Source organism: Desmodus rotundus, chromosome 2 (assembly GCF_022682495.2).
Source record: "Desmodus rotundus isolate HL8 chromosome 2, HLdesRot8A.1, whole genome shotgun sequence".
Classification (NCBI taxonomy): domain Eukaryota; kingdom Metazoa; phylum Chordata; class Mammalia; order Chiroptera; family Phyllostomidae; genus Desmodus; species Desmodus rotundus.
Window position 1 is genome coordinate 182065419 of NC_071388.1, and position 24870 is coordinate 182090288.

Genomic DNA, 24870 nt, shown 5'->3' on the forward strand with positions numbered 1-24870 from the left:
TAAGCATCAACATCAATGATTACAGTAATGGATTATAACCCACTGGAAAAAAAATAGAATACATAAGTCTATATTAAAAATAGCCAGGTGGTAGACAGAAAGGAAGCTCCTCCTTTCAGTAGAATGCCAACTAATAACTGGAGAAGAAATGATGGAGTTAGAAAATCACTATTTGTAATATTATAATAGTACCTGATTCAAATAAGCATCATCAATGCTAAACTAAGGGGGAAATTTGATGAGGAGTAAGATACTTACATAGTCTCAAAGTATCCTTCCATAAATTGCTTATTAACTACAAAGGAAAAAATGGTAACTCTGTAGAGAGAAACATGGCAGATGCCACCTTAACCAAGTAATTAGAGATTATATTATCAGTAATGAGACTAACTGATATTCTATACCTCATGATATGATGCACTGAAAAGGATATAATATCACCCAGATTTTCCTGCCCAGCCCCCCCCCAGAAAAAAAGCAGCATAACCTGAATGAGACCATAAGGAAACATCAGATAATCTCAGTTAGAGAGACAGTCTGCAGTATAACTGGCCTGTACTCTTTAAGAGGTGAAGGGGAAGAAAATTTTTTCTCTATCCTCTTATGTTTTGTGGATGGGCCTACACAGTATATTGATGGAAAATCAGATTAGCAGGAGAAAGGCACAGGGATTAGATGTGATGTTTAAAGTATTACATGGCATGGAGGAGGTGGCTTCCTAACAAGAAGAAGCAGTTAGGCTTAGATGCTTTTATACCATTCTGACAAAGGACAGTACATTGTAAAGAAATGACAAGACAAAGGAAAAAGGTGTCTGGAGTTTTCAGGGGCCATAGAATGTAGAAAGGTAAATCTATGGGGACCTACTAGTAAATAAGGTTTACTTAGCAGGTTTTTCAGTGTAGATTTTTCTTGGTGCCATCTCTCTCTCTGGTGATAGGGTTGTGCTCCCCTGCTGGTGTGGAATGGGTGGGAGGATGAGGGGACATCTTCACAAGAGGAATTCATGCCCTGCTTTCAGGCAAATAGAGGAAGGCAAGAGAGCTCATCCTGTGTTTGCTTTTTCTCAATTGCCTTTAGCACAAAATAATCCTTATGCCAGGGTGGCGTACTTCGGGGTGGCATTTTCTGTTCCCCTGCAAGGTCAAGGTTTTGAAAGGCAGTGAAACTGTTCCAGATTAAAGAAGACTAAAAAGACATACCAGTTAAACACAATGCATGGTCCTAGATTGAATCCTATGGGAATGGAGCTGAAGAACACTACTGGGGCAAAAGGTGAAATTTAAATATGGATTGTGGAATAGATAGGGGTATGGGATCAATGTTGAATTTTCTGATTTTGATAATTGCACTGTTGTTATGTAAGAGAGTGCTTTTCTTCTTAGAAAATACACACAAAAGTCTTTAGGGATGAAGAGTCAGGTGTCTGCAACTTACTCTCTACCACTTCAGAAAAAATAGAGGTAAATGCATAGGTAGGTAGGAAGGAAGGAAGGAAGGAAGGAAGGAAGGAAGGAAGGAAGAAAGGAAGGAAGAAAATGATGCAATGAAAGCAGTAAAATGTTGACAATTGGTAAATCTATTTGAATGGTATTATTCTTGTAATTTTAGGCTTGAAATTATTAAAAAAAAAATAGAAGTTAGCAAAAAATTGAGAAAAAAACTGGTATTTCACCAAAGATGGTGTAAGAAGCACTTGCCTAGTACATTGTCAGTGTTTGCAATTATTTGATGTGTGTTCAAGAAGAATGTTTATTCCCAAATTGTTGGGTTCAGGCTTTTACATATGTTCAAAAATTCGAGGTTGTTAATTGTGTTATTCAAATCTTTATATCATTTTTGTCTGTTTAACTTAGTGAACGGTGTTGTAATTGTCGGTAGTTTTTGTTTGTCTTAAGATAAAATCTCATTGTTGAAAGGAAGGATAGTCTTGCTGGGGATGTAATTCTATATTGACAGTTGTTTTCTCTCAGAGCTTTGAAGGTAGCATTTCACTGTTTAGTCTTCCATTGTTGTTTTAAATTTGCTTTTAGCCTTATTGTCTTTCTTTTGCAAGTGATCTCTCATTTTCTCCAGATGTTTTCCTTTGCCTTTGTTATTATGCAGTTGTCAAGATAAGTAAGTTGTCTAATGTAGATTTCTTTTTACTTGCCCTGCTTGGTATATATTTGTGCCTCTTCCAGTTACAAATCCATGTTTTTCATCAGTTTTTTTCTTTCTGAGTGTTGCCTCATTCCCTTCTCACTTTCTAGAGCACCAGTGAAAGATTACTAGACTGCATCTGTCTCTTATCCTCTCTTTCATATTTTTCATCTACTCAGCTTTGTGTGCTGCATTCTGGGCATTCTTTCCTGAGGCTCTGACTGGATCACCCAGCCCCATTCTGTAACTCTCTCCTAAACTAGGTATCCCTTATCTTGTTACTGCAACTAGAAGGATCTATGTTATTCCATTGATAAGTGTTTTATTAATTTAATCATGAATAATGATGATAAAACAAAATTCAACTTTAAAATTATTGTCATTACTCTTATTCATTTCACTATTATTGTTTGCCCAGTAAAACTTAAAATTAATGTAGAAATAGAGCAGTAGCCATCTTCCATTGAGTTTACTATATTTGTTCACTCTCTACATCATTGTTAGATATTGGGTGTTTACATTGGGATACCACTTCATCCATTTTTTTCCCCTTTTCACAGCAATAAGAGGGAAAGTAAGCCAGGAAATTTCCAATTGACAAAGGAGGAAAATAAAGAAAATCCTATTCTGCTAGGTCATACAACTACATAAGGTTCAAACTGAATGCCTTTAAGGAGGCAAATGATGGTGGTGAGCATTAGACCTTTGTCTTAAAGAAACTAAGTGTAACACAGTAGTGTAAGACCCTCTTAGTCACAGTGAGCCCTGGTAGCAGCAGGGTCAGTGGGAGGCCCAGAGCAAATGGCTAGATTTTGGAAAACAAACAAGTAGGACATATTGGTTATTGCCAGCACTAACCACCAATGCTCACTAATCCCCTAGTATCTTTTCTTCTCTCTCTGCTACTTTATCAAACTTTAAAAGATCCCTTTAGCAACTTCAGTGAGAAAAACTCAAAGTTTTAGGATGATCACGCTGTTTTATTTTTGTTTTTATTTTTATATCGCATTAAGATTTATATAACATAAAACTTACATTTAAAATGTACAATTCAATGGCATTGACTACATTCACACTATAGTTCGACCTCTCCACTACCCATCTCCAGAACTTATCATCATCCCAAACTGGAGCTCAGTGCCCGTTAGCCAATACTGCCTATTACTCCCTCCCCTCAGCCCCTGGTAACCACCAATCTACTTTATGTCTCTGTGAATTTGACTTTCTAGGTACCTCATGTAAATGGAATCAAGCAATATTTCTCATTCTATATTTAATTTATTTCATTTACCATAATGTTTTCAAGGTTCATCCATGGTGTGGTAAACTGGGTTTTAAAGAAGGATTTATTTTGCTGCAACAAGTCCTCTATTCAAAATTGAGTTCAGGCAGCTGCTGGTTTAAGACCACAGAAAGTTATGCCTGAGAGACTGCAGATTTCTCCCTGCAAACTTCCAAATATAAAGAGTGGCCCGGGGAAAAGCAATGGAAATGCCACGTCACTGCCACATACAGCATTACGTTGTTCTGAATTAATTACAACAGTGGAAAATGAAATACTGACTTATTTCTCCTAACAACATTTTTATTTCTCCTAACAACATTTTTATATATGCTCCTTGCACCTCCAAAAACCCAAAACTCCTGAGATGGTTTATTTCCCTGGAGATTGCCTAAGAAATTTGAGGAATCTTTTTTTCTCTCTTGTGGAAGAATTTGTTCATGCTCAGAATAGAGAAAAGGTTAAGAAGAGAGTCAGAAAAAGCAGAAAACGTGTAAACTGTTTCCTCTAACTTAACTGAAGAACCCCAGTTGGAGCAATAAAATGGCCCAGTGCATCTCTCCTTTCTGGAAGGATTCACTGTTTGAGGCCATCGGGTCCTTTTTTCCCTTGCGTGTGAAGTTCCCCTTCATCTGCATGGGCTGCCTCAAGGGTATCTCCACAGAGCAGAAATCCTCTCAGAAGCCTAAAGATATGAAGGGTAAGAGAGCCATAGGAATAAAGATTTAAGAACAAAACAGGAATAAAAGGAAATAGGAGTTGGCTCGCTATAAGGACTTCAATGTTCAGAATATTTAAAATGTTTGCTTAAGGCTAGTCTGGGGTGGGCAAAATAGGTGATAGCCACATAACTTGTTTAAGAAGCAAATAAAAGAATATAAAAATGACATGACTTGTTTATAAAGCAAATAAAAAATAGAACAGTTCTGAGGAAAAAAATGAAAAAAATAGAAAGATGAATTGTGTACTTTTGAAAGAGCAACGCTTTTTCCTAGAAAATATCTTTTGTCTTTCAAACTTGAGGTACACAGACTAACTTTCTTACCAATGCATTGATATCTATGGTACTCAAGATATTCCAGGTATTAAAATATAATTGATTTATGAATTTTGTATTATAAATGCAGGCATGTATGCACGCCAGCGCACGCGCACACACTATCTATGCGGAACCTTAGACTCTAGATTTGTTAGATGGGAAAGGTTTTGACCTGCTCTTAAGTGAAACTTCAAAAAGAAAGACTCCAGAGAATGCCTATATGATACCAACCATATAAATGAAAATGAAGGATTTAAAAAAAATATTAGTGTTTTATTCTGTAACACAAACATCTTGTATTACTTTATAGTACCTGCATAATGGCCTTAATATCCAGCCTTCTCCAGTGTATTTTACATAATTTTTTACACTGTCCTAGTGGAGTAGAAGATAAAGGACACTAAGAAATTGGGTAACAAAAGGACTTCCTTCGTGTTTCCCTACAGCCACTAGTATGAAAAGGCATGAGAAGGCAACAAGTTTTTTATGCTCATATAAGCAATGAAAAATTTTCGAGGGGAGGGAAAAAAGTGGACTATGGTTTTAAACTTTGTTTAAAATGCCCAGGCCTCCTAGTAGTTCGTGGGACCCTGAGGCTTCTGGAAGGTGTCAGGGTACTGGAGAGAGAATTGGTTCAAGACTTTAAACCTCAGTACATTGCTATTTTATGTCAGTTAAAAAACAACTGCATATGTGTTTAATGTACAAACATACATACATATGTGTACGTGTATATAGTTTTTTCACTTCAAAATGAAATGGTTTGAGGCCTTTGAAGTACAAACAAAGGAAGCGTGAGGGGCGGTAGGCAGAGACTTGTCGATACCCACCAGCTCAGGTTCTGAGTTGGTTTATCTCACAGTTGACCATTGCCAGCAACCAGGATGATTTTTAACCATTTGACAACTTTTCATTACTTTTATTCTTCTCCATATATTGTTTAATTTATACATTTTATATCTGTTGCTGTAAAGACAAGAAGCAAAAAGACTATGGATATTTAAAGACAAGCTAATGAGAATGTTTAAAATGACAATAATTCTAAAAATTTACCTCAAGATACTACTCACCAGATTCTTAAGTTACATTTGTCTGGTCAAAATTCTTGTATCACATATTAAGATGTCTCCTGTACAGGAAAAATCAATAAAAAGTAAATATGGTGGCAATTATATACAAAGTGGCTTTTCAAAAATTGGGGATAAAAACAACCTGTTGTTAGAGAGGGGAAAATCTGCCCACAAAACTCAGTCTGGTAGTGTGTATATATGTATGTATATGTATGTGTGTATATATACATATACATATATATGGTGTATATATATATATATAATTCATATATATATATAATTCTATGAATAAGCCAGCTGATTATTTTAAATGCAAACCAAATATTAGCTCATGAAAACAGCTTCTGTATCTTTAGATATAATAAAATAGTTAAATTTTAATTTAAAAAAATATATATATATCTTCTGTCTCTAAACCAGATGCAAGATAAAAATTACTCTTAAACTTGTTTATCAAGATATCTGCTTTCTCCAACACAGTCAATTTAAAGTAATTTAAATAGCATGTGTGTAAAGTCACATGGAAAAAGCAAAAATTTATCATATGGGATAAATACATATGAATAATATTATAAGACCATATTTAATATGGGTTTTTAATAATGTGATGATTTATAATAAAATTTTCTACTTATATATCCTTCTATATCATGCCACACAAAACATGTCAAGATGGTTAAAGAAGTTTGCAAATTTATGTGTTAGTGAAAGGGATTTGGGGTGAAAGTTTTGGAGTATGGGGCTAATAGTGTAGTCTGTCGCCTGAACCATTTTATCTCTCAAAAGATTTATAAGAATAAAAATGTGCATTATTGGCAAAATAAATCTTACTTCTTACTACCTCTCAAGAACTACCCTCTTATTTGACTACATAGGAAGGAAAACATGTCACCCTATTTCATATATTTTAAGATGCACATTCTTGGGCATCTTACATCAGCATGCAATTTACAATCAGTAGCATCTTACAATACCTATCAGCCAGGCTGCACTTCTGACTGTAGTTACCGTTGCAAGTGTGTGAACATCAAAACTTGCAGAATGAGTCTCAGTGACTTAAAAGACTCTTGCAGACAGAAGAGTTTTTTTTTTTTATTTTTATTTTCTTTTTTAACCTTAGGAACCAAACAGTTGTGGAAAGGGGGTGAATCAGACATGTTTAGCAACATTCTTTAAACAGGAGTCAAAAGCAGGCTGACTCTGGGTAATTGCAAGGTCAGCTTAGGAGCCCAGCACCCATGACTCTTTGGTCTTTAATGGGTTATTTTAAGACATGCTGTGTCATCAAACTCCTGATACAGAGGACGATATCATGGATAAACACGAGACATCAAAGAGTCTGAGTCAAATGCTGAATGTGGAAAAGTTTCAGGAGCACCTAAGTCAATTTCTTTCACGTAATGTTCCAGGTTTTGCATGCACAAGTATGACATATGATAAAATAGTCTGTCTAATTAGATGTATAACAGCCCTTTCAATAAGAATTAAAGAAACATTCTGAGCATGTCACAGTTTTACCTGCAGGTTTTTTGTTTCTTAATAGCACAGACAATAGTGGTGCCTCTTACAATCACGGCATCTTAGATTCTGGGAGAGTATTCAGTCTGGAGGTTTAGTACTTTCCCCTCCTCATAAAATGGATAGTTAATGAGCTTGAATGAGCTAAAATGTTTGCTATCTATATACTGTGTTCCTAAATGCTGGTTGCATTCCATTGTAACAAAAAGCTGCAGGCTGTTCTTATTTTTGGTTGACAAAGGGACTTTTTATTTTGCCTAAGACTTTTAATGGCACGTGGCCTCTATTTAACTGTCCCCAAATATTTTTTGGGAGGAGAAATGCTAGCAATTGTTTTCCGGGTATGGTTTCTCTGAAACTGTCAGGTTGACTCTTATTTCTTTTGCTAGGGGTGCGGGCTGCATCTTTATTGAAATGTTCCAGGGTCAACCTTTGTTTCCTGGGGTTTCCAATGTCTTTGAACAGCTGGAGAAGATCTGGGAGGTAAGAGAAGAATTTCTCTTTGGAAGAAGAAACACTTGCATTTCAAACTTTAAGCCAAATTTGCCTTTGAGACAGATGATGCAGTCCATCTGCTTTGAGATATTAAGCTATGTAGTAAGGTTGTGGAGACTGTGGTATTTGCTGCAGGTATAATAAGCACCCTGGGAATGAGTGGTCAGGAACCCCCCTGTTGTCCTGTAGCATTCCACAAATCCACCTGCTCCCTGTCATTATTGTCTCAGTCTCCCGGGCAGTTTCTGCCATTACTGCTTAAGCACTTTGCTGTCTTGCCACCCTCAGCTCTAATTCTACTATATGTTTGGTCCTGGATCTTTGTCAACTGATGACAAGAAAGTAAATTTTCATAGAACTTCAATAATCAAAGGCTTTACCATGTTAGTGTGAGAGAAATACAGTATTTATTCTGCCCCTCCTAAACCAAATTCCTAAGATGTCAAGGTGCTTTGTGTGTGGTTCCATTTTTTAAATTTTATTTTTCAACTACAGTTCACATTCCATATTATTTTGTATTCGTTTTAGGTGCATAGCATAGTGGTTAGAAAATCATTTACTTTAAAGAATCTACTTATTTATTATTAGAGAGAGGAGAAGGGAGGGAGAAGGAGAAGGAGAGAAACATCAATGTATCGATTGATTATTCCTCAATGTTCCCTAAGGAGTTTTCCTTACCTTTATGTGAGTCTTAATGGGGGTACTGGGTGGAGAGGGGCAAGGGGAGAAAATTGGGACAACTATAATACCATAATCAATAAAATATATTAAAAAAGGAAAAAAAGGAATAAGAAAAATGAATCAGCTGCACTTTCAAGTATTCAGTCGAGGAGTAAAGAGTGACGTATAAGTAAATATATGTGAAACAAACATAAATTGTGTGTATATATATATATATATATATGAAAAGATGTATATGTAGATAATTAGTATAAATTATAATATTGAAATAAGGTATATTTGTTAGGCCATTTGTGTATATCAACATCTGGCAAAGATGGAGGCATAGGTAGATATGCTTCGCTTCCTCACACAACCAAAAGAAGGATAACAAATTTAAAAACAAAAACAACCAAAAGTGCCAGAAAATCAAACTGCATGGAAGTCTGACAACCAAGGAGTTAAAGAAGAAACCTTCATCCAGACAACGCCACAACCCAGCAAAGTGGGTTGCCCTACCCTCACAAATACCTAAGGCTCTACCCCTTACAACTTAACAGGTGCACTGAGACAAAGAAATACAGCCTAAGTGAAAGAACAGATCAAAACTCCAGAAAAAAAACTAAGTGACAAGGAAATAGACAACCTGTCAGATGCAGAGTTCAAAACACTGGTAATCAGGATGCTCACAGAAATAATTGAGTTTGTTCGCAAAATGAAGGAAGAAATGAAGGCTATACAAAGGGAAATAAAGGGAAATATACAGGGAACCAATAGTGAAGGGAAGGAAACTGGGGTTCAAATCAATGATTTAGAACAAAAGGAAGAAATAAATATTCAACTGGAACAGAGTGAAGAAACAAGAAGTCAAAAAAAATGAGGAGAGGCTTAGGAACCTCTGGGACAACTTTAAATGTTCCAACCTCCAGATCTTAGGGATGCCACAAGAAGAAGAGCAAGAAATTGAAAACTCATTTGAACAAATAATGAAGGAAAATTTCCTCAATCTGGTGAAGAAACTAGAAATGCAAGTCCAGGAATGCTCAGAGAGTCACAAAGAAGTTGGATTCAAGAGAAACACACCAAGACAGACACATCGTTATTAAGTTACCCAAGATTAAAGATAAGGAGAGAATCTTAAAAGCAGCAAGAGAAAAGGAGACAGTTACCTACAAAGGAGTGCCCATAAGGCTATCAGCTGATTTCTCAAAAGAAAGCTTGCAGGCAAGAAGTGGTGGGAAAGAAGTATTTGAAGTCAAGAAAGGCAAGGACCTACATCCAAGATTACTCTATCCAGCAAAGCTATAATTTAGAATGGAAGAGCAGCTAAAGTGCTTCCCAGATAAGGTCAAGTTAAAGGAGTTCATCATCACCAAACCCTTATTATGTGAAATGTTAAAGGGACTTATCTAAGAAAAAGATGATAAAAAATATGAACAGTAAAATGATAACAAACTTACAGCTATCAACAACTAAACCTAAAAAATAAAACCAAAAACCAAGCAAACAACTAGAACAGGAAGAGAATCACAGAAAAGGAGATCACATGGAGGGTAATCAGTGGAGAGAGGGAGGGGGAGAATGGAGCGGGGGAAGGTACAGAGAATTAGAAGCATAATTGGTAGGCACAAAATAGAGGGAGGTTAAAAATAGTATAGGAAATGGAGAAGCATCAATAAAATATGCTTTTAAAAAGTTATGTGTAAATTTATTTTTTATATTATATACTATCTTTAAATAATCATGCTCTTAAAAGCATTTAGCACAGCACTTAGAAATCATAGAGCAGAAAGAATGGGCTCAGGACTGATGGCTCTCTAGTTAATTGGTTCAAATTTCCAGGACTAGCCTTGCTGATTGACACTGGCCATCTGAAGATGTTTTAGGTAATTCATTAAGTGAAAGAATTTGAACTTGAATCTGGACATAAAGTACCAAAACATGAGTGATGCAGCAAAAACAAACATGTCTTAACAAATCAGTCTAATAGTTCTTGCCCAGAAAGCCATGTTCATTTCTACATTGTCTTTATCCCACTGCAATCAATCAACGGGACTTTATTTTGACATTTATGGCAACTCATTACAAATTTAAAACAAGTAAACATATTAGAAATAACACTGGTCTGCAGTCAGATGACATGAATTCTGAACCCAGCTGTAACTTTATGTTATGAGGGAAAGCAATTCACATAAGTGACGTCCATGGATTTCCAGTGTCTTAAATGTCACAGATGCTCCTCAACTTATGATAGCTTACTTCCTGATAAACCCATCGTAAGTTGAAAATATTGAAAGTCAAACCATACTAAGTCAGGGACTACCTGTATTTGGTTTTCTGACTCCATGACATTGTGACTTCTTTGAAGAAAGTGTAAAGAAAAACAAACAAATGAAACCAAAGTGTAAAGAAAATATTGTAGCTCCCATCATTTAAAATAATATTCTTCTCTGTTTATGTGATTCCCCCTCTCCCCAGGTAGTTTTTTTCTCATGTCTGTCAACTTGCCTAGTTCATTGTTGACTTTTGACCTGTACTGATCAAGGCTATAGTTCCATATTGCTTAGCCATCCTTGTGGAAACCAGGAGGTCAGGTTCATTGCATCTCATTTCCCCTTGGTCCTGTCGAAGGAGGACCATAGTTTTGTTATCACACCTGTACTTTCACACTCTGAGGACAAAGTGGAAAGTCACCGCACTCAGCAGTGTGTTGTCTTTAATACTACTACATCTCAAGCAGGTTAGAATTGTAAACATTACAAATAGTTCCTGAATTTGTGTTTTACTAAACGTGGTCTACACAAATGAAAATAGGAAATCTATTTCCAGTCTATGATATTGGAGGTAGGAATGGCTTCTTTGAAAGCAACATGTCCATTCTAAACCTCCCCACCTCTAAACACACCTTTCCTCTATGTTTATCTTGAAATCTCATTCTTAGGAATAAAGACATAATGAGAAGTCCTGAAGTTTTCTTTTAACATCTTTCTGAAGTGTGTGTGTGTGTGTGTGTTCACATCCGAGTAGCTGTCACTGCTTTCTGAAATCTAATTCTTTCAATAAGTGTTTTTTAACAAATAATCCCAGCTGTGGTTCTAAAATCAGAGTAAAACAAACTATGCAGACCTTGAATCCATTAATCAAAATGCCTTCAGTTTCCATTCCAACAAAGGCAGAAAACAGCCCCTGCAGCCCACTGTGTTTTCAAATATAGCACTCACTAGCTGCCTTTTTAAGAGCCTTTAGGGAGGGCATAAATCAACAATTTTTGGTTTTCAGTTTCCCAGACAGTGAGGTAGAGATTTAGTAATTTTCTAAAGGGAAAACAAATTCAATAACTTTCAAATAGAAACTCAGCATCAGATTTCCAAATAAAGGGTATTGAATTTTGTTTGAAGTTTTTAAACCTCAAGTTTAAAGCCTTTAGCATAATATTTAAAAGTCATTGGCATCCATTTTGTTGATTTCATTAAACATAATGCAAAATAACCAACAAATTCTGGTAACTTGTACCTTAGAAAAATATGGATGTGATCATTATTTATTTCTCTTATTGCTTTCTTCTCTTCGTTATCTTTGCTTTCTTTTCACTGTACTTTGCCAGTCAACAGAAGACATATGGGTACACGTAAGTCACACCCACTCGTTTACATGCACATCTGTGCAAATACATAAGATGGTAGGTTTAAAAAGTGGAATTAGCTACCCATCCTCTGGCCCATTTCTACAAAAGAAGAATTAGTCCATTTGGTTTTTCAAAATGGATTCTAGGATTCTTAGTGTTCCTCAGGCTCAGGGTGGTTGATAGGAAAAGCCATCATTTAAAATCATACAAGCTTTTACCAAGACTTTCAGTTTGTTTAGGGAATGGATCAAAGAAAGAAGATTTTACTGTGTGGCATGATTTTTTTAATCATTATTGTATGAGGGAGAGTAGCACTTCAGTGTCTTTTGTTTGAGGACAAGCTTAACAGGCACCACAAAATATACCTTTCAGCCAGAGTCCTAGTCGGCAAGCTGGTGGGTATTGAGATTCTGTGTTTCTCATTGATTAGCAGCAGTCAGTTGTTGGCCAGTTGACTCCCTGCCATAACCCTTGGACTGCTGTTTCACAGATGGATTCTCTAGACTCTTTGTACAAGAGATGCTTCTAAGAAGAATTATATTGCAGTGGTGTAATAAAAGCTACTAGTATTTTACTAACATTCTATAAAAACAACATTATTCTAGCCCTGGCGTTATGCCATACACCAAGAGTTTGTGGGTTCAATTCCCGGTCAGGGCACATACCTAGGTTTCGGGTTCATGGTTGGGGCCATGTATGGGAGGCAACCGATTGATGTTTCTCACATCAATGTTTCTCTCTCTCTCTCCCTTCCTTTCTCTCTAAAATCAATAAACAAAACCAATGTTATTCTAGCTCCCAGATATAACTGACATTGGGCTTTTATGATTATCTTAAAAGAATGGAAAGGTGATACCTACAAGGGAACACACAGAAACAGCACCATCCAAAATCTGAAATGTATTGACTTTGTACTCCAAAAGACTTCTGTTTTCCTATTAATTAGAAAGTACAGCTTCAATTTGGCAATTCAGGGTATAAATGAGATCTTATTCAATGATGTTGTTACTATTACTATGCACCAGTTAAAAACCAAATGCCACATTCCAAGCCGCTGGGCCACAGAAAAAACTAGTAGATGCAATGAATTTGGTAGAAAGGACTAGAGTTGGGTTTGGGATCATTTTTAGCCAACATTCCACTGCCTAAAAGTCTGTAATCTGAACCCTTTTTAATTTCAGCACATTGTGGAACAGCTGAATGCCCATGCTAAGGCATAATTTAAACTGTCAAGTGCCTCCTGTTGTTTGTGTGTGTGTATGTGTGTGTATATACACACACATATGCACAAAGAAAAGGATATATATGTGTGTGTGTGTATCCCCTTATACACACACAAACAACAGGAGATATAGATATAGATATATAGATAGATAAATGGCCTTAACAGCAGATATCTGATGTTAAGACAAAAGGACATCACTAGTAACTCCCAACATAGCATCCTACTGTATGTTAGTCATGCAATAGATATTTAATTATGAGGATATGACTTTAAGCAAGGTTGTATAATTTGTCTCAGAACAAGTGAGATAGTGACAGACGAAGGACCTATATTAGGACTCTCCAGAGAAACAAAACCAATAGGATATATAGAGATATTTAAGAGGACATTTATTGTGGGAATTGGATCACGTGATTATGGAGGCTGAGATATGCCATTTGCAAACTGGAGAGCCAGAACAGCCAGTGGTGTAATTCAGTCTGAGGCCAAAGGCCTGAGAACTGAGGGGGCTGCTGGTGATAAATCCCAGACTCTGAAGACCCTCAGACCAGGAGAAGATGGACATCCTAACTCAAGAAGAGAGAGAATTAGCCCTTCCTTCACCATTTTGTTCCATTCAGGCCCTCAGTTGATTGGCTGATGCTTGTCTATAATGGTGAGGACGGATCTCTCTATTTAGTGTACCGATTCAAATGCTAATCTCTTCCCAGAACACCCTCACAGACATACCCAGAAATAATATTTTACCAGCTTTCTTGGAATCACTTGGCCCAGTCAAGTTGACACATAAAATTAACCATTATAGGATCATAGGAATATACTAGTTTTGTCCATGAAAACTACAAATATGGGAACACGAAAAGTTTCTTTCCTGTATGTATCAGCTGGTATAACGTGACCTTCATCTAATTCTTCCCTGTTCCTCCCTGATCTTTCCTTCAGGTCTCTATACCTGCTCCATCCACCTCATCACCCCCTCATTCTTCTCTGTCTTCTTTGGCTATATATAGGTATTGGGAGTCCCTACGGAGGATACCTGGCCTGGAGTTTCCAAACTACCTAACTACAATCCAGGTAATATTTGATTTGAACTTCTGAATGCTCTAAGAATTAGCAGTGTGAGAGATTTAGCTATACAGTGTGATCTTTTGTTGTTAACTCAACAGCAAAGATAGGTCTAGACAAATTTTAGGTCTTATATTCCTTGACTAATCTTTTTATGAGGAAGACACTGAAAGAGTAGTTGAGTTTAGATTAGTTCTCAAACTCTGTAAAACACAAGTAGCAAACTGAACAAGAATTTGATATGACTATTACTGTGGATTCCACATCCATTCCAAATACAGAATAGCTCAAGGAAACAACTCAAAAGATAGTCACTTTTGAGCCCATGACTGTCATTGATTTATATGCTAAGACAACAGAGGGGAAGTCGAGGCTAGGCCCAAGACAGGCCAGGTAAGATATCTCTAGATTATATAAGAGTTCACCCAGTTGGTCATTTTCTGTCACATTTTGTCCTCCAAGACTGGCTCCTAGGGTGGATTTGGAAGTTTTAGAAATGTTGCCCATGGGGGAAGTCTTTGAGAAATGGTCCCAAGGCCATGGCAGAGGGGACAGATTAGCCAGTCTTCACATCAAGGATGTTGAGACAGAAGGGAGGAGACACACAGGGATGAAGGGATGTGTCAGATGCTAGAAAAGCAAGAATGGCTTAAAGGAGAGTTAGATATGCACAGATAAGGACAAGATGAAGATGAATACAGCCCAAGTAACATTTTCTAGTCTTTATATTCTTACATTGTCCCATTATTAAAAATGTTTTTCCCCCCAAATTGTCATTACTAACATTGGTATGACATTATCCTGTAAGGGCTTCATGAGAGCAAGAAACTATATGGAAATTAAAAAGTGATTAAAGAAAAAAACAAAATATATAGGAGACTAGGGACTTTTTTTCTTCTGTAACATCTAATATTTTTGCTCAAACAGCTATATATAGGGATCAGGTATCTTGAACTACCCATGATTATAGAAACCTTATAGCAAGCTAAAGACAAACTGTAAAGTCATTTCAGCTTTTGTGAATGATCATATGCATTGGCAAATGGCTTTAGGGTCATTTACAAATAATTTGCCATTTCTAAATATTTTGCTAGTTCAGCACCTGAGAAAAATGCTGCTATCTGGCCACAGGGCTTCCCTTTGGTCTGAAATAGAAAAAGGAACAGGCTTCTTGTGGAGACCTTGATCCAGTCTGCAATAGGTCCTATCTCCTGTTGCCATGGTTTCTAGGAGAGTCTGGCTTTCATCTTCTCCACCATACCCCTACCTCTCCTTACCCTGCCTATACTCTCTTCTCCGCATGAAAATGGGGGCCCTCAGTGTTCTAACGTGGATGCAAGCAGAAGGTTAGGGTCACGGATGGGTTGTAGAAAACAATTTGGGTACTCTTAACACAAAACTGCCATGGTGAACATATGTTGATCCCCCAAACTTAAAACATTTGGGTCTCGGGTTGGTCCAGGCAATAAATAGGCTCTTAGTACAGAATGCCTTGATGAGGACAGTAATGATAGAAACTTGGCCAAAATGGTCCCCTGTCAGATTCTGTACTAAATAAGGTAACCCACGAGAAATATGCTACATTTTTCATTTTGCTGTCGTCAAAGTAATGTGAAATTTTTTATTTATGAAGAGAAATCTCCAGGTACACCATCACTAGGGTTTGTATTTTGCATTGTTTTCCTAGTAGGCCTTCAATTTAATTCAAATGAGTCAAAAAATTTTAAGCGCCTACTATCTTTTCTCTAAGATAAGCCCGGCTTATCTTGGGCCTGGGGTCAGTGCTATTGGTAACTCAATCATAAGGACTATGTTTTTAAAGGTCCATCCACCTCTGTGTTCCAGGAACATCCCCTATGTGAATCAAGAAGTCTCTTTGAGCCACCTTCCTCACCCACCCCCATCCCTGAGCTGCTGCTGCTACCCTTGAACTCCAATGATTGAGGGAACAGAAGAGGGGATGGGAGCCAGAAAAATGTCAAAGAGCAGAACTGTGAACACCACTCTGGATGAGATTTCCATTCTTTTTCTTTTCCTTTTCCTTCTAAGTAGTAGTAAGAACCCCAAACTTTGAATTCAGCTGGTAGAGCAATTTTGAGGGAGCCGAAGAGCTTAGAACTTGGGAGAATCATCCAGTGTCCAACTGTGCCCACTGTGCCATTCCCAGGCCTTATCTGGGATATGTCTAGGAAGACAACACAGTCTGTCTTTGTACAGGTTAAAACAAAACAAAACCTGACCCTACTGGACAGATGCGTCTGGTGAGCGGGGTTGAGGGTTTTTTAGCCATTAATTCTGACTGTTGTGCCTGATTAAACCTGGGCAATGTAAGAGAAGTATAATTTTAAAGACCGGTCTCTCTCTCTCTCTGTCTCTCTCTCTCTCTCTCTTTCTCTCTTTCTCTCTCCCCCTCCCTCTCTCTCTTTCTTTCTCCCTTTCCTTCCTTCCTTCCTTCTCTTCAGCCCACCAGCCCACCCCCCAATTTTAAGCAAGCTGGCTGGGAAGCCTGTGTCCTCTACTTCAAAGGGCCAGTTGTCTTATTTTGATGTGGGCAGATTAAGAAGTAGGCTTTGAAAAGTAGGCTTTTTTTGCTTTCTTTCTTTCTTTCCTTTTTTTTTTTTAATCTTTTCTCCTGGGATAGCTTTCAGAGCAATATATCCAAGTGTCAGTGAGGGGGTTCTGACGAGCACAGATTCCCAGACTCTCAGCAGGATCATTCTCTAACAGAAATATAAAAGTGAAATATTAAAAACCCTGGAACGTGAACTCCATCTGTAGAGTAGCCAGTGTCTTGCCTGCTTGCACCATGGGAAAAAAAGATCTTGAAAAAAGAGGGAGGAGAAATAAAAGTCCTTTGAGTAAGAGGTTTACAGGTTTAGTAGAGCATAGTAACATCCCCTCAAAGAAGTGGGTGTTGCTCTGTGACCCCCCAAAATGCTCCTCCTTTGACTCAGCCGCCAGAACACTCACCCTCCCCTGGCAACACACCCCCTTTTCACATGCTAACTGAGGTGCCTGTGATTGGCTGAACAATAAGCTGGTCACACTTGCTAAAGGACTGCCATCTTTCACACAATTAGCCAAGACACATTAATCAAACTGGCGGGGAGCTGGGGCTGTGCAGGCCTCCTGCAGTGGGGGAGGGGAGCAGTTTTGGTGATCCTTAATAAGTGTCCACAGGAAGCAATAATAAAGGGCAACATGCTAGAGGGGATTCTATCCAGAAAGTCTGAAAAGGTGAAAGCTCCATATCTGTGGGGCCAGAGGTTCCCAGAAGCATAGAGCAAACTAGATACTGTTCTTGGCTAAAATCTGCTAATACAAGACAGTAGCATGAATTTAAAGGCTGGACCCCACAGACATTTTTACAAAGTTCCCTTGCCTCTTAGGTTTTCCCCTGCCCCCAAGAAAATGCACTCAAGAGTCCCTTCCCTTTTGAGCTTCCAGCACTTCAGGTCCAAATGGCACCAACAGGAGTATAGCATATATAAAAAGTAGAGAATCATTTCAAGTCAATTAAGATAAGGTATTAAATAGCAAGGTGTTGGTGCTAAACTCAGTATTTGAAGGACCTTAAAAATAGTTAATTTTGAGAGAGAAAAGTAGGTTGACATTTGTGCATTCAATGGCAATCTCTTCTGGCTTTTCTTTTCCAAATTTCTTCTAAATAGATTTTCCAATGGCAATCTAGAGCTAATAAGATCATACCTTAGAGACGGGTTTGCTACAGAATCATGTAAGGCTTTTAAAAGACTCAACTAAATATTTAGACATTTCTCAGCCAAAGTAAACAGAGGGCTTACTCCTCTGGAGGTTGTCCAGTCACCGTCTCATTAGATGCAAAGATCCTGTGATAAAGAAAAACTTTTTTTCTGCCCACACGATTGCAGCCCAGTTGTGGTTTTTAATGTGTCATTGATTGTTTCATCCAACTTCTTTCGCTGCACTCAAAGGGTCTGTCGTGGCTCTGTTTGCTTCCTTAAACACGGTTTTTGAAAGCACTCATGCTGTGTGAGCTCAAATCCTAGCATTAATGTACTGCTGGGTTCATTTCACCACACTCAAAAGCGCTGAGTTTAAATCCCTCTCAATTCCATTTGAGGCACCAGAAGACTTTATCCTTCTCCACTAATGGTTCCAAGTTTACATCTAGATACTGGGGTCAAGGACAGGAGAGGATTTAGAAATAACAGTGCATGACATTAGTCAATGCATTTGCCAAATTGGCAATTAGTTCCTGATGTGCGTGCAAAGCATCTTATTCCTGACTCTTTGATGCTTGTTCCCATTGAGGAGGGAATAGAGTCCACAGAGGCCTTCAGACTTTTAAAGAAATATCTGCTGAAAATCATGCCTGATTTGTGACAAGAGCTCAGCTGCAGGGAAGCATCCGGGATTATCCTGGTTCTTTCGGCCCAGGAAGGAACGCTGCACAGGGTAAGATTTTCCACTGGAGGAACTTAGTGGAAATCAAAAGGCAGGAAAGCGGTACTAACAGCCCTGCCGAGTCCCAGACTCACATGGACTATGAAGCATAGACAAATGGATGCTCATGCCTAGTCATTTTCAGTATGCCTGCTTTTTCAACTGTTGACCACCAGGTGGAAGCAAGAAATAACAGGGACAGAAATATTCTAACAGGATTACTGACATCATACTGCATTTTACTGGAGCAATCTAGCCTTTCTCCAGGAATGTTTTATTTTAACCTGAAACGCAGTGTAAGAGCTTCACATCAACTGATACTGCTGTGGAACAGATGATGATTAAAATCCAAAATGATCCTTGTCCCTGTTGGGATGGCAAAGAGCTACCGTGCTTTGGACTCAGAGGGTTCTGCGCATGTCTTTGTTGTGATTGGCGTCAGTAGCTCTCAGTCACATGAGCTACTAGCCAAGGGAGTTTTTCAGTGGGATGAACTAAGGGCAAAGGCACTGATAAGAGAGGCTTTAACTATGAGCATGAACTCTTGCATGGACCAGCAAGTCCAAGCTTCCCCCTGTACTCCCTGGGCTCATTTGTGGAAGTTACTTATTTCCTAGTTCCCTAATCTGAAAAATGGGAACAATCCAATCCTTGAAAAAGCGTTCCCTATGTGCCAAGCACAGGACATACATAATTGCTAATTCTTACTTCTGCCTACCAGGGTCCATGCAGGCGAGGGGATGGGAGTGGTGGGGGGGGAAGTACCACAATTTTACACCAAGAACTGAGGCTTTCTCCCAGGCCCCCACAGAGGCATTTCCTACATTGGCAATGGATTGATTCACAGCCAGATCTTGTTTTTGTTTTGTTAGCCAGGTCATGTCCCTGTGTCTCATTTTGTAGCACGGTTATGAGAAATAAGTGAAGTTACTAACCTGCATTTGCCACGGTACCTAACTTTTGTTTTTAGATATACTTGACATACAACACTGTATTTGTTTCAGGCGTACAACATAATGATTTGTGTATATTGTGAAATGATCACCACACTAAGTCTGGTTAACATGAGTTACCACACAGGGTGCCTAACTTTTAGTGGGTGCTCAACAAAAGTTGGTTGTCATGCTGTCTTTTACTCAGGGTGGAAGTTTAGTGAGCTGCTCAGTGACTTGCCAAGGTTCAGATTCTTGGCTTCCTTCTAGATGCCAGTCACACCTCCTAGCTCCAGAATTGAATTTTGCTTTCACTTGCTTGGACCTAAACATTGCTTAAATTCACACACCCTCAGAGCTGACCTGCAGTCTTCAAATTCCTACCTAAGTCAGTGTGAGGGCCTGTTAAAGCAGTTCCTGCTAGTGAAGGTTCTATTCTGCCCCCCCCACTCCTCCCCCCACCTTTGCACTCTTGTGAGATGCCTGCCCACTCTATGGTTGCAGGCCTCTTCCCTGGGAGGACCCTTGTTATCTATATGCTACATAATGGGTATCCAGTAAGAGCTGCTAAATCACGGATAGAATTAGTGTTATCATTGATGATTTTACCCCCCCCACACACACAAAAATGGCATAATGGAAAGAGCGCTGAAGTTTTCTGCAGAGCAAACCTGACCCCTTTCAGTGTCTTTAATATTTTATATATATCCCCTAATAATCACTAATTATCTGTTAAATGAAATAATCAGTGACTGGAAGTCAGAGAACCTGGGTTCTAGTTCCAACTGTACCCTCTAGGACTCTAAAAATCCTGTTTTGCCTGTTTTGCCAGGAAAGCACATGTAAGTTACTATTCACCTTATTACTGAGTAATAACAACTATTGTTATTGAGCGTTCAGATAACTTAGACACTTTACATATATTATTCTACCTTGATTCACAACAGGCCTGTCATTTGAGGCCCGTGTTCTCACCCCAACTTTATAGATGAGAGAACTGAGGCTTAGGGTGGTATGTTTCCAGCCAGAATATCCAGACCTGTGGGACTCCAAGGCAGTATTCCACATCACCTGCCAACCATCAAAGTGCAAATATAATGATTTGGTAACAAAACAATGACCTAGACTGGGGACCAGCTAAGAACACCTTACCAAACATTTCTGAATGATTATGTCCTTCTACCCAGAGTTGATTTTAGAATCTGTGAGCTTGGCAACATGTTTCTGGAATGTACTGTGAGCGGAGTCCCTAACTTGAGACTCCAGCAGCCACCCCCCAGCTCCACTCCTTGCTCCAGCTAATGAAGCCACTGGCATTCACCGAACCCATGAACCCTGACTGGGTTCATTACTGTTGTACCCTGGAGCGCTGCTGAAAGCTCCTGGGGGGTTACTATTAACATCTTTATTAACCCGTCCCCCAAATCAGTCAGGGAAATCCATTTAGATACACAGCCCTCTTTGATCTTCATTAACAGTTTCTTCTAGTTTCTACATTTATTTTTAGTTTTCTCATCTTTAATTTATTTGGTGGCAATTAGTAGTTCTTATTGAGGGGGACTAGATGATCTTTAAGTAGTTAAAATTAGGAAAAATTGCAAATGAGTGAAAGCAAGTTAAAACAATTTTTTTTCAAGTAAAACCCTCCTATGTTTCTTCCTAGTTCAAGAAAAGGAGTCTTAAGATTCCAGATATCATAAAAGTGGCTCAAGTTGGCGGCTCCTTCCCCGCCTTCATGGCCAGTGCCGTGCGTCACTGGTCTCTGGAAAACACAGAGCAGGACGCACACGTGGGATTTCTTGAGATACTTTTGCATTTTAAGAATAGGGTTTAGTAAATTTACTTCACTTTTATTTTTTACCCCAGCATCAATTTTTCATTCATTCAACAAATATTTATTGAATGCTAGGTGTTGGGACTGGGAGATTAAAGACTAAATAAGACATTGATACTTACCTTCAAGGCATACAGTCTGGAGGGGGAATGATAAATAATACAGTGTGGAAAGTATTTACACCCCCTGGGGATCTCTAGAAAAAGGCACCCCTGGTTTGCCTGGGGAATTTTAGGGATCGTTTGAGAGAAAGAACTGGGTCTCAAGGATGATTAAGTGGGCTTTTTCCAGGTGAACAAGAGAAAAAGAACATTCTAGACAAAGGAACTTGACATAGAGGAGTTGGAAAGCAGGTATATTTGATAATATACCAAGCAGGTAAATTGCACAGGGAAGCTAAAATGTTGGTTTTGTGGTAGGACATTGCTGGAAATTAACCTGGAAGAGTAGATGGGGGCAGATGGGGAAATGTTCTGTAATCATCCTAAGGATTTGGACTTGACTAGTAAGCAAACAGAGGCATTGGATGATTGTTAGCAGGGAAGTGATATGGCAGGACTTAAATTTTAGAAGAATGGCTTTGAAGATTATACGGAGAATTAAATTGGACAGAAGTACTGTGACAATGTTCTTCAGGGTGTCCAACCCGCCACCCACAGGCTGCATGCAGCCCAGGATGGCTATGAATGTGGCCCAACACAAAATCGTAAATTAACCTAAAACCTTTTTTTTTGCTCATCTGCTTTCATTAGTGTTTGTGTATTTAATGTGTGGCCCAAGACAACTCTTCTTCTTCCAATATGGCCCAGAGATGCCAAAAGGTTGGACACCCCTGCTAGATTCTAGAAGACAAATAGGAAGTCTCAACTAGAGCCGTGGCAATGGATAAAGAATGGAAGGGACAAACCAAAAAAGCATCTAGGAGGCAGAGTGAAGGGAAAGTTGTAACTGATTGGATTTGAGCTGTGAAGGGAAAATGTATCTGCAGTGGGTGGAAGAATGACAGCGCCTTCCTCTGGCACGGGTAATAGAAGGGGGAAGAAACAGGTTTGTGGGGAAGGTAACGAGTACGAGGTTTGGACATTTTGAGATTAGGTTATTTCTGGGGCCACCTAATGGAGATACCTAGAGAGCAATTAGAAATACAAGCCTATGATTACAAGAGTCCAATCTAGAAATGCAAAAGTGGAAGTCATCTGCTTAAAGTGTTATTTAAAGCCCCGGGTATGAATTCAATTGCCCAAGGGAGAGTGTGTAGAGAAAGAAGACTGTGTTGGAACCCTGGGGGACCAGTACTAAGGATCAAGCAAAGGAGAAAGGGGTCTCTGGAAGCTGAGAAGGAACATCCAGAGGGGCTGCAGAAGACCAGATGATGATGATATACCACCAAAATCATATGGCCATAAGCTCTTTGAGGGAAGGTCAAGTTCAATACGCGACTGTGTATTCCCAGTGCTGAGCACAATGCCTCTCTGTGGTGGGCCTTAAACATTTGTTGAGACTCCTACAAAATGGCAAATGTTGTCAAATGATGCATTATTAAATACCACCAACAACGAGTGGCCAAGCTATACCTCAAACACCATCTGTGGGTGTGGACAGGCATTAAACATGGAAAGGTCCTGGGCAAAGAGGAGAGACTCCAGGCTTTATCATCCCCTCCACCCACAGCAAGCAAGGCCTGGCTTCCCCTTCCTTTACTGAGATATAATTACCTTAGGGGTAGGCTTCACAGCATGAGATCGTTTCTTAAAATCCACAGAAAGTTTTGATGCAGGGTTAGAAAAGTGATAAACCACAAATGTGTGTGGGAGTGCCAGGCTCAAATGCCAAGGAACACCCTCAGTGATAACATTGCCTTTTGGCATCCTGATGACGCCCCAACAGGAGTCTAAAGCTTGCTAAAAAGCATCAGAATAGCCAAATTTAGACTCTTTGAGCCAAAGACTAAGGAAGCTTCCAAGCCAGGCACTTAAGGAAGAGGGAAGCAAGCAGACGGGAGGGTGTGAATGTATGTGTTTGGGGTGGGGGGCAGGGGGAGACAGAAGAGCTACAGATTTTTCTGGTGTGGTTTTAAAGTTACTGCTTGAGATAGTGAAATAAGGCTAACAACATTATCAACTATTTAAATATACGGTATCTCAAGAATGCATTGTATTTGGGAAATTCCAGAGGTGTAGCTCAGTAGACAGCACTTATAAGATAACCTTAGGGTGGTTGTGACAAGACTATAGTAACTAGAAAATGTTTTACCTTGAGGTTAGACTCCGAATGGTCCTGGTGATACTTTATCAACCAACCAACAAGTGTCTGTTAACTAAGGTTACTGTTCTTGAAATGAGCTTTCTTAACTATTTATGAAAAAATGCATTATTTGACTATGAAGGCAACAGTTCTACCATGATTTTAATTTTACTCTATTTAGTTGGGAAATTTAAATGTTCAGCCTTTTAAGTTTCTTTTTGTAGCTTACTTTGCTTTTCCTATCTCAAATTCCAATTGAACTCCAAATCAAACTGTTTTAAAGAGAACTGCAGGAGAAAAATCTGGTCTCAAGATTTACTATCAGCTATGGTAGGGGAAGGGAAATAAGCTGCCTACAGACTTATGATTTTTAGAGACTACTGAAGACAGAGAAACAGACTCCTCTCGAAATGGCACTGTGTAAAATGTGTGTCTGTGGATCATTCTCTCATTGATCGCTTGCAGCTTAACTACTGGCGGAAAAATCAATGGGAGACAAGGTCATTCAGCATCAGGTTATCTGCATAGGAGTGGGATGGGAGGCCACGAATAAGCATTGGGCTTTGGCTGGGCTTCATAACAGCAAGCTGAATGACTCTGGACACATTCATCCCTCTATCTCAGCTAATGCAGCCACAAAATAGATGTGGGAAGAGAGTCAGGCACAGTCTATGAAAGACATGGAACCTCAAGTTCAATGTTATTATATTGTCTCCTGGTGCAACTCCTAACAGGTCATCCTTTACTGGTAGAATTTATGCAAACTGATTTTTCCCTTATCAGGCTGCTTCTTTCCCATCCTTGAAAAACCTCTCGTATGAGTCAGACTCTAAGTTCTGCAATTTTTATGTACACTGATTAATTGAATTCTCCCAATAAGCTCACCGTTAAGTGTGTGGGAGTCGCTGGTGAGGGGTCAACCCTGCGCTCCTTGCTAGACCAGCCTCTTCTGCCTCACTTAGCACCACACTGGAAACATCTGGAGACCATCAAAGACAATAATAACAGCGCCCCAATGGACTAATGCTGGGTCCTCCCCAGGACTGGAGAATCAGACTCTCCTGAGTGAGGGCTGCTAATGTACAGCTTGGCTGGAGAAGCACTCTGTTAGACCACGCTAGCTCTCTCAAATGAGAGGTAAAGACAAGAAGAAAAAAAAAAGGCTATGAATAAGACTAACATTTACTGAGCCCCTATTACACATCAAGTGTGTAATCTTCTCTAACCCTCCCATACAACTGGGAAAAGTATTCCCATTTTACAGATTTGAAAACTTTGGAGTTACTTAGAAATACCTGAGAGGAGAGAGAAAAG

General features: G+C 38.9%; 1 protein-coding gene across 2 annotated transcripts in view; it reads left to right on the plus strand.

Moving 5' to 3' along the window:
• Positions 1-24870, plus strand: part of CDK15 (cyclin dependent kinase 15) — an 83342-nt gene that overhangs the window by 35818 nt on the left and 22654 nt on the right. For both annotated transcript variants that reach the window (XM_024564207.2, XM_024564205.4), the window contains exons 9-10: positions 7441-7534; positions 14067-14130. In XM_024564207.2, the coding sequence (XP_024419975.2) occupies positions 7441-7534; positions 14067-14130 (158 nt within the window). The remainder of the gene's footprint in view (positions 1-7440; positions 7535-14066; positions 14131-24870) is intronic.